General features: G+C 50.6%; 1 protein-coding gene across 1 annotated transcript; it reads right to left on the minus strand.

The window, feature by feature from the left end:
- Positions 1 to 9,188: 9,188 nt before the first annotated feature.
- Positions 9,189 to 10,171, minus strand: LOC124706015. Its single transcript, XM_047237686.1, has one exon. The coding sequence runs from the start codon at positions 9,875 to 9,877 to the stop codon at positions 9,287 to 9,289; it is 591 nt and encodes a 196-aa protein (XP_047093642.1). The 5' UTR covers positions 9,878 to 10,171; the 3' UTR covers positions 9,189 to 9,286.
- Positions 10,172 to 10,464: the final 293 nt, after the last annotated feature.

Here is a 10,464-nt window from a genome sequence, read left to right on the forward strand (position 1 = left end):
CTACTACTTCCGCTGCCCGCTGGAACGGGAGGTGGACGTCGTCTTCATCAACAACCGAACGTGTGGCCGAGTACGGAGGTGCTGCCCGTTCGTGGCGCCGGAAGCGATCGTGATCAAGATCTTCTACGCGCTTTTGCAAGCGGCAAGTGATCGTCTACCGCAGCAATAAGAGCCTACTCTTATAGGCTTTGGAATCTCTTCAAGGGTTAGTCTTGATCATCCCCTCGTTGCTCCCATCTTCTAGATTGCATCTTGGCTTGGATTGCGTGTTCGCGGTAGGAAAATTTTTGTTTTCTATGCAACGTTATCCTACACGGAAGTGCTGCCGGATTGCAGCACTGGGGACGATCGTCTACACCAACAACGAGATCTAATCTCGTAGGCTTTGGAAATCTTCGAGGGTTAGTCTCACATCAATCTCGTTGCTTCGATCTTCATAGATTAGATCTTGGCTTTTCCTAGATTGGATCTTGGTTTTGTTCTTGTTCACGGTAGAATTTTTTTATTTTCTATGCAACGAACCCATCACGTTCTGCCGCCAGCCAACCGACCCTCGCCCGCTCCTGCTGCTCTCCCTCGAGCCGGTCCTGCTCCTCTCCATGGGGCGGCCGTCGGCACCAGCGTAGAGGCAGCACGGGCGTCGGGGCGTAGTCCATGGTAGGGGTCTGGGACGAAGGATTATGGGGTCAACCACCTCTAATCTTCTCCCTCGCCCGTGGCCCCTCCCAGTCGCTTCCTGAGGCGCCTCTCCTCGACGGCATGGTCAACCAGCGCCTGGAGCAACGACCTGGAGCAGCCTCTCCTCCTCACCGCGCCTGGTTTCGGCGGCTGCACCGACGGCCTGGAGCATGGGGTGGACCTCGTCGGACTCCGCCGGCGTCCGACCAGATCGAGGACGAGCGCGGGGGGGGGGGGGGCACTGCGCCACGGAGGACTTAATTGATTTTCTTTGTTCTTTTTAGGGTTCCATATGCAAAGTTTAGAAACTTTAGTTGTATTTTGTCATTTGGATCCTGTAATAACAATGGTTTATAATAATAGAATAAATGTGCTTTTTATCCATGCGTCAACTCACCTGCACCGGTACCACAACCAGGTCCCACGTGGCCTTTTTTTTTAATTTATTCAACAAGCAGTGGCGCACCCCATAACGATGCAGTGGCGCACTCAGTAGCTTTAGGAGTAGCGCACCCCATAACGATACAGTGGCGCATCCAGTAACTTTAGGAGTGGCGCACCCTTTTGCTTACTAGTGGAGCACCTACTAGTGCGCCACTCTTGTATAACTTAGTAGTGGCGCATCTCAGGTGCGCCACTGCTAGCTGTTACCAGTGGCGTGATAGTAGTAGCGCACCTAGGTGTGCCACTGGTAAGCAAAATAGGTGCGCCACTGATAAGCTGTTTCCAAGCAGTGACATGGCCAGAAATCTCCAGATCCAGGAGCTCAGAAGTGACCTCGAGCTTATTCGTTGTGGAGGGATAAGATGAATTGTTGCTTGCATCTAGCTCCGTCCTTCGCAACACCGCAAGCAGGAACAACATCAATTCCAGTGGTGGAGCGCCCCCAGCAATCTTCTGCCACTAGATCTCCACTGACATAACACCTAATTGCGACAAAGCCCGAACACATGAACGAATCCTAGACCTAGAGGACCTACATCTACGGTATATAGGCCGGCTTCCTCTCCCTTGTCACCTTCGGCCGACAAAGCCGTTGAAGAAGAGGGGGGAGCTGGGAGCTTGGGTGGGACTCCCAATGGTAGAAGGGACGAGTCAATAATCCGTTGGTGTGCTCGAAAGGATTAGATGTAAGGTTAGCCTTTAGTATTAAGCTCTTGTTTAGCACAAATGTCTAGTGGCCCTTTGAAGGGAGTGGTGTTTTGGAAGATGGGAGCATATGCTCCCTCCATTTGAAATGCATCTTACACATATGTATAAAATTTGAAAAAATAGAAACAAAAAAATTACACGTATATCTTCACGTGTTACACGCTCACAAAGTCGTTTCATGAAAAATTGACTTGTCATGTGGCGTGTGTAAAACAACAAAATTCAGTGGGAGAAATAATGCTTTTCAAAAGATTTTTTTTGACTTTTTTGCATAGACCATAAAAACTTTTTTCCCTGAAACTTAACGAAAACACATATATTATGGACATGTACATGTAGAACTTTTTATCAAAAAAATTTGACATTTCAAAATATTTTATTTTTATAGAGGAAGCATATGCACCCGGGAGTCGAATTGAATTTCCCTCCTTTGCAGGGTCAAGAAGTTGTGGCCTGTAAAAAAGACAACCATTTATACTGTTAGGAGGTCGTGCGTTGGCCCTTAAAGAATCACTGTAGTTGTTTCTTTGTGGATTTATTTCAGTTACCTCATATGCACTATTTTATTTTGTTGTTGATGCCGTAATGTTTGTGTCCTGTCACTGCGCGTAAGGGCATGTACAACGCGGACGTTATCCGCAGGCGCTAGGATGGAAATCCTGGCCGTTTTGCTCTGTTCCCAATCGAGCCTAGGAATTTCCTTTGCATCGACGCGTGAAGTTGCGCTGGGCGTCAAGCGATATTTTCTCGGCATGCCCAGATTTCTGGGGAGGCGGGCGCTACCAAAGACCAAAGGATGCTGAGGTTGGCGTCTTGCGTTGGAAGAGAAGGCGCTCATGTGATTTTTAATTTAACAATCTTTATTTTTTCTTCCATAAGCGTCTAGATAAGCGTCTACCATTGTAGATGCCCTAAGGAGTGTGAGTGCAGCAGGGCAAGGTCTGGCCTCTGGCGGCGGCCGCGCTACGAGCTCCAATGGCTGCGACGATCGGGACGGTTTGGTTTCTATTTTTTGCATAGACCAACAAGATTAGTTTTTCGTGAAGCTTGATGAACCCACATATATTATGAACATGTACATGTAGAATTTTTTGTCAATTTTTTTTGACATTTCAAAATGTGTCTTTTTTTTTTAGAGGGAACATATGCACCGGGAGCCGAATTGAATTTTCGCCCTTTGAATGGTCAAGAAGTTGTGGCCGGCAAAAGAGACAACCATTTATACTGTTAGAGCATGTCTAACAGGCCCCGTATTTTTTCGCCCCGTATAACACGAGTAAAGGGCCCTGTATCCGGTTTTCGCCGGCCAAAAACTCGGGCGAGCTAGCAGAGCCCGTATCCCCACCCCGTAAAACAGAATTCTGTTTTACGGGGTGGGGATACGGGCTCTGCTAGCTCGCCCGAGTTTTTGGCCCCTCAAAACAGGGTTTTAGACAGAAATTTGCACAACAATTTCACATCAAACATAGCACATCCAAAATATGTGATGCATAATTCATAGTTTTAACATCACAACACGATCATAGGCAATGTTCAAGCCACGGAATTCCCAAATGTGATCAACCATCAACGGATTCATCACCACCGGCGCCACCGCTCGCCGGAGACTCACCTTGATCACGAGCTTGACGCGCAGCCTTCTTCCTCGCAATGATGTCCGCCTTGGTCTCCTTCCACCACGCCAGCTGATCCTCGTCCATGCCGTCGGTGCGCATCATCATGATTTCCCTCTCCTCGGCCAAGAGCTCCTTCATGGCCTTGGCTTCTTTGGCTGCGATCATCTTCATGTCAAGCTCCTTCCTTGCTTGCACCTTGGCAAGCTTCACCACACTCTTCTTGTCGGTGATGATGAGCTTGGTCTCCAACGTCTTCATCGTCAATGCCTCCTTGGACTTCATGAGTTGATCCAACTTCTCCCGGAAGCTAGCTGCTTCAAGTTCTACCTTGACCCTCTCCTTGGCCTTCTTGTTGCCCTCGGGCTTGCCGGTGTTTCTCCCCTCATGTCCTCCGCTTCATCATCCATGGCGATAAGTGCCTCCTTCTTGCACTTTGGCTCGTTGTCCCGCAACTTCCATTTAGGAAGATGTTGAAGGATGGAAAAGCAATGTTCAAATTGAAATTCCTTGTTCTTTGAGCCGGCCATGTCCTTGTACCGTTGTTGAGCATACTTGGGCTGCACAACAATAGTATGAGGAGATGTTTCCACATCATGAACACATCATCAACACAAGGAAAACTTACGTAGTCCTCCGGCACGCATCCACTAGGAGGGTTGTCGGCCACTTGATCCATGGCAGCACTCCAACGAGAACAAGCCGGCTTGATGATGTTCCATCGGCCTTCAAGGGAGCGGTAGGATCTGTCCGCCATGCTTTTCGTGCGAGGCTTCAGCTGGTGGTATTGATCCTCAATGCGCTGCCAATAGCGCTTGCCGCCTTGGTCCACTCCGGTGCACGCATCCATCCCCACCTTGCTCCAAGCACGGACCAAGATGACGTCCTCGATCTCGCTGTAGTTCGCCGTGCGTGGCTTCGGCATCGACGAAGAACCGGCGGCAGCCGGATCAACCTCAACCACCTCGTCCTCGTCACCCTCATCCTCCTTCTCATCATCAAAGTCTTCAACATCGCACTCCCCATCGAATGCACCGATACCGGTGTCCAAATTCACCGCGGAATCGTTGAGCATGTCCAAGTACGATGTTGTGGACTCAACATCGAACACCTTGTCTACGTCGATGGTGGTTGGCGGCGGCGCGGGCGGCGCGGGCAGCGCAACGGCCGGAACGGACGGAGGAGGGGTCGTGGCCTTGGAGGCCGGCGGAGGCGCGAGGCCGATGCGGCTGATTGCCTTGGTCCGCACCTTGGCCGGCGCCACGCCCCTCGGCCCGGCGGCCTTGGACTTCAACCGGCCCGTCTTCTTGGCAGCCGGCGGCGCTCGCCCGGTGAATCGGCGGCCGCCGCCGGTGGTTCGAAGAATTGCTTCGGGATCCTCTTCCTCTTCGACGGGATGGTGGAGGCGATCATGGCGGACACGACGCCGGCGGTCGGCGGACCTCCGACGGGGACATCAACCACCGCGCCCGAAGGAGGTGTACCGCCGGCGGTAGGCGGCTCTTGCGGACGGTCCATGGCGGCCGGATCCGGCCGGGAATGGCGCGGGGAGGAGATCGGGCGGCGGCGGCGGCAGTTGGCTTCGGCGAAATGCTTCCCGCGCGGTGGAGTGGACGATAGTGGTTTCGCCCACTATCCCCGCTCCCACCCCGCACAAGTAGGGGCGAGGACCCGCCCCGTACTCGAAAACAGCAAAAAACGATTCGGGGGGCGTTTTTACGGGGCGTGCTAGACGGCCGGGTAGAGCCGAAACCCTCAAACCGGCGGTTATTATACGGGTTTGCCCCTTTTACGGGGTCTGTTAGACCTGCTCTTAGGAGGTCGTGCGTTGGCGCTTAAAGGATCACTGTAGTTGTTTCTTTGTGGTTATTTATTTCAGTTACCTCATAGGCACTCTTTATTTTGTTGTTGATGCCGTAATGTTTGTGTCCTGTCACTGCGCTTAAGGAGTGTGAGTGCAACAGGGCAATGTCTGGCCTCTGGCGGCGGCCGCACACTGCAAGCTCCAATGGCTGCGACGATCGGGACGGTTTGGTTTCTATTGTGGGTGGGGCTCTATATGCACGTTCTTGTGGCAAATGATACCTTAACGACAAACTGAAAAGACTGAAGCAGCCTTCCTCCAAAAGCTACGACAGTTCATTCTGGGTGAGACCTCCGAAAAATCTATGAACTTTCTGTCTTGAGCTCACCTGCCACTTGATATTATGGTTTGGATGGAGGCCTCCAATCCAATTGGCACTTGATAGTCTGATAACGATGTCTTCCCCAATCTATCTTCCTTTATGTGGATGGGGAGAAAACGCTGCGTCGCCATCGGTTCCATGGCTACTATGAGAAGATCAAGGCACGGAAGGAGAGCGGCAAGGCAATGGTGGATTGGGTATGATCTACGCCTATCTTATTTGATGATCCATGTTGTTACATATGAATTGATGATCCATGTTGTTACATATGAATTGATGATCCATGTTGTTACATGTCAATTCGATGATCCAACTTGTTTCATTGTTTTGCATCATATGTTGTTAGATGCTCCAAACTCTCGAAATATACACGAGGACAAAGACTTCCCCTTCATGCATTGCTACAACAAGCTCCAAGGTTGCAAGAAATGGGACGACCTCCTCCACACTCTATTGAAGGACGGAGAAGATGGGCCGGTCGATCCAGCTGGCGCCTCCACCGGGCGCCCCATTGGCAACAAGAAGGCCAAGACCGATAGGAATGCGGCGCCGGTATTGGCAGCCATGGACGCCTCCATCGAGAAGATGATCACCTCATTCTCGGTGGAGAACAAGGAAGCTGCCGATAGAGCCGCCGTCGTGTGGAAGGCCATCCTCGACAAGCAAGACATGAATATCGAGTTGAAGAGGGGGAGGGTGGAGGCGGCGAAGATGGAAGTTCACGCCGCTGCCATAAAGGCCACCAACGAAGCGACACAGCTATCGTTGGCCAAAATGTCTCAAGAATCGAAGATCTTGATGGCCGACATGAAGAAGATTGACCCGTTGGTGCGGGCGTGGCACGAGATGTACCGCAAGCGTATCGGCCAAGAGGTGATGGCGGTGCGAGCTGCGTTGGCGTCTCCCCCGACACTGTCCATGTTCATGTCTACCCCGGCACCGTCCGCGTTCATGTCTCCCCCGGCACCGTCGACGTTCATGCCTCCCCCGGCGACCGTGGATCCTGTTGCAGCGACGGAGCTGCCGCCGGCCGTCGATGAGGAAGTCGTCGAGGTTGCGCCGCCTGTAACCTCCTTCATGTGATCATGTGATCATCTGGCTTGGAAGCCCATTTTTTGCGCCGGAAACGACGATCTGGTGACCGTGTGTTGGCCCAAACTTCTTATTCCAAAACCTATTCGAATTTGGTGGTCGTGTGTTGGCCCAAACTTCATATTCGTAGACTTATTCGAATTTCTATTGTTGTGTTTGAGATTTCAAATTCAAATTATCCATCGGGGATGTCGTATGAGGCGCGCCGGTGTGGGAGCAGCTCCCCCAAATGGGAGATGATGTGCCGGCGTCCCCCATACGACAATGCCAGCGCCCCTACCAACGACTATTCAGGGGGCGCCGGTGTAAGTGCAGCAGGGCAAGGTCTGGCGGCCGCGCTACGAGCTCCAATGGCTGCGACGATCGGGACGGTTTGGTTTCTATTGTGGGTGGGGCTCTATATGCAAGTTCTTTTGGCAAATGACACCTGAACGACGACAAACTGAAAAGACTGAAGCAGCCTTCCTCCAAAAGCTACGACAGTTCATTCTGGGTGAGACCTCCTAAAATCTATGAACTTTTCTGCCTTGAGCTCACCTGCCACTTGATATTATGGTTTGGATGGAGGCCTCCAACCCAATTGGCACTTGATAGTCTGATAACGACGTCTCCCCAATCTATCTTCCTTTATGTGGATGGGGAGAAAATGCTGTGTCGCCATCGTTGGGATTTAAGCCAAGAGGGTAGCTTTTCGTTTCTTCTTAGCAGACGTGGTGCCCGCACCATTGAAATCCAACCAAAAACTGTGAGTTCTCAGCAGCACGGACGTCTCGAAGTGATAAAGACCTTTCTCCGATTCTCGGCAACGAAAAGAGCCTGCTCAGCTCATTATCTCACACACACACAAAATTGGTAGTTTTGTACGGACTAGATGGATCTACGAAGTGCCTGAATCCCTGATCCAACGGTTAGGGACCGGATAGGACGATGGCAGAAAGAACTCAGAACAGAGATGACTTGGAATCACGAAATCTTGGTCGTATCATTTCTTATTGGGTCTCTCTAGGGTGCTCAGTAGAACGATGTCACCATCTTTTATAGCCATTTTCTTTATGTTTTTTTTTTTGTTTTCTACAATCTAACTTAAAAAAAAACAAGTTAAATTTTCTCGATCTCATATTTGGCAAAATAAAATCACGTGACAAATAAGTTTCGGTAATATTTTCATAATTTGAACATTTTAAAAAATTCTCGGTTGCAACCTTGCTAGGAACTGAAAAAATATCGGTTGCAATCACAGGTGCAATTGAAGAAAATATCGATTGCGACTGACAACAGTTGCAAATTGCAACTAAACTTGCAACTGGAGAAATTCTCAGTTGCAACTACGGTAGCAACCGAAAAAATTGGCAACTACACTTTCAACTGCAGAAAACTGAAAAATTCTAGTTGCAGCGACGCTTGTAACTAGAAAAAAAATGATAGTTGCAACTCCACTTGCAACCGCAAAAAGAAAATCTTAGTTGCAACCATAAATGTAAAACATTTCGTTAATGAAAAAAAGTCTCGGTTGCAACCACACTTGCAACTAAGAAAAAAATCGCAGTTGCAATAGAAAAAAACCTCAATTGCGACCATACTTACAACTGAAAATATTTCAGATAGAACACAAAGAAAAATCTTGGTGGCGACCCCATGCAACTAAAAAAATCTCAATTGCAACCCTACTTCTAAGTTGCAATTATAATGATCGATAAAACTATCATATGTGCTCTCTCTAATAACCAGATTGACGATTGAACAGGTAGGCCTCGGTGTTGGCGGTTTACTGATCAGATCACTGATTCGTTTGGTTCAAGTGCCGGTATTTAAAGGTACAAAATAAGTTTTATAACTAGCGTAAATAATATAGTACAAAAACAATCCATCCCTAGTTCTTGCATTAAGCAATGCCGCGGCTTGCTGCAGCTCCAAGGATCGAACCCCGCTCGCCTGGTTAGCATTTTTGCAACATATCGGTTGAGCCTTTCCGTGGTCATGTAAAAACAGCACGTATTTTTTCTTTTGCAAATCTCATTACATTGAGAATTAGCAAATTCGTTTCTTATTACTCCCTCCATTTCAAATTAAGTGTTGTTGATTCGTCTATATTTGCATTTATCTTTGCGTCTAGATGCATGTCAATTTAGATAAATGTGTGACACATAATTTTGAAAGAGAGGAAATGATATTTTGAAGGAGGATCTTTTCTTTTGCGTGTTCGTGTCCTACGGAAAGCACAAGAGGTAGGTACACGTCACCCCTTGGCCAAGTCACCTGAGAAACACGATACGTAGACCTCGGTAGCAATCACACTCCACAGTGGAAAGGCAATGGAGACGAGGAAAAAGGTTCGTGTGCTGCGCCGCGTGCCACATCGCTCACCAGCAGGCAGGCAAAGGCGACCACGGGAGTCAATCCAATGCACTGAAGATGAGACAAAGAGAGCAAGAAAAACCACAACTCTCGTTTTGTCCATTGGCACGCAGGAAAAGAGAGAAAAAAAAACAATCTGTGTATAATTTGCTTCAGATAACGGTGTATAGAATTTCTGTACAGCAATGTGCAGTAACGGATCGACGGCACCTAATCAAAATCGGCGGCCGGGGTTTCGAAGCCGCCGCCGCCGTCGTCGTCGTTGACGGCGGGGGCGTGCGGGTTGCAGTCGTCGGAGTAGAAGTCGTTGCGCTCGAGGAGGGTGCGCAGGCCCGGGTCCTCCTTGCCGTTGGCGCTCGGGTTGGCCTCCAGCGAGCAGCAGTCCCCTTCGGGGCAGAGGCAGCACCACGCCGGCAACGCGGCGGTTCCCGCGCCGGAGCCCTCCTCCTGCAGGACCTCGAAGGCGCCGTTGCGGCCGCGATCGTCGGGCCTCTCCCTCCGGCCCCTCCGCTCCTGCACCACCGAGACGCTGTTGCCCCAGCAGGAGGGGGCGGCGGGGAGCCTGTCCCGGATCGCCCTCATGACCTCCTCCCGCCGCTTGCTCCTGCGCCTCCCCTGCTTGTTCTTGCCTCCCTGTTCCTCCTCCGCCGCCCCTCCGCCGCTAGACGAAGACGACGCAGCCGAGCCGGACGAGGAGGGCTGCTTCGGCCGCCGAACCGCCTCCATAGGAGCGGCGGCGGCGGCGGCATCAGCGCCGCCTCCCTCTCGGTCGACTCCCCCATTGGCTCTCCCCTCCCGCATACATGCAACCGCCAGGGCCGACACGCGGCGGCCACGGGAGCTCCGCCCAGATGGCGTCGGCGGCTACTCCTGCTAGCGGCCGCCGAACCCGCCGTCGCGTGGCGGCGATTTTGGGGGATTGGCAGGGGGTGGAAGAGGGGAGAGGCGTGCACCTAATTCGGTTTGTTCCGTGCGCTATTATTGCGCACAGCTTGCGGTTTGCATCTACGCTGCCGCCGTGGCTTGGCTGGACTTCGCTCTCTTGTTCCCATCTCGCTTTCGCCACAGGTGTAGGGTTACGTTGAGAAACACGGAAGGAACTGCCTCCTCAAGTCAAAAAATAAAGATATGCAACGAATGATTTCTAGGGTGGTGTGGTGGCCAATATCTCGACAGACAATGATAGTCTACGTACAGATTACTTATAACCAGACAGGTGATGATGCTCTAGCAAGGCAGCAATAGGTTAGGTTTATTGGTGGTGCAGCGACACGTTTTGTTAGATAGGGGACGCGTCCAAATGTACGGAATATAGTGACGATGCGTTTAAATGGATGGAATATATCAATATAGTGTTTTTTTTATCTCCTATAATTGGCATTTTCTTT

The sequence above is a fragment of the Lolium rigidum genome, chromosome 4, assembly GCF_022539505.1.
Source record: "Lolium rigidum isolate FL_2022 chromosome 4, APGP_CSIRO_Lrig_0.1, whole genome shotgun sequence".
Taxonomy (NCBI): domain Eukaryota; kingdom Viridiplantae; phylum Streptophyta; class Magnoliopsida; order Poales; family Poaceae; genus Lolium; species Lolium rigidum.

What these genes read in the sequence shown, in the direction of transcription:
- LOC124706015 (XM_047237686.1), bottom strand. Translation starts at nt 9,877, where the DNA reads ATGCGGGAGGGGAGAGCCAATGGGGGAGTCGACCGAGAGGGAGGCGGC.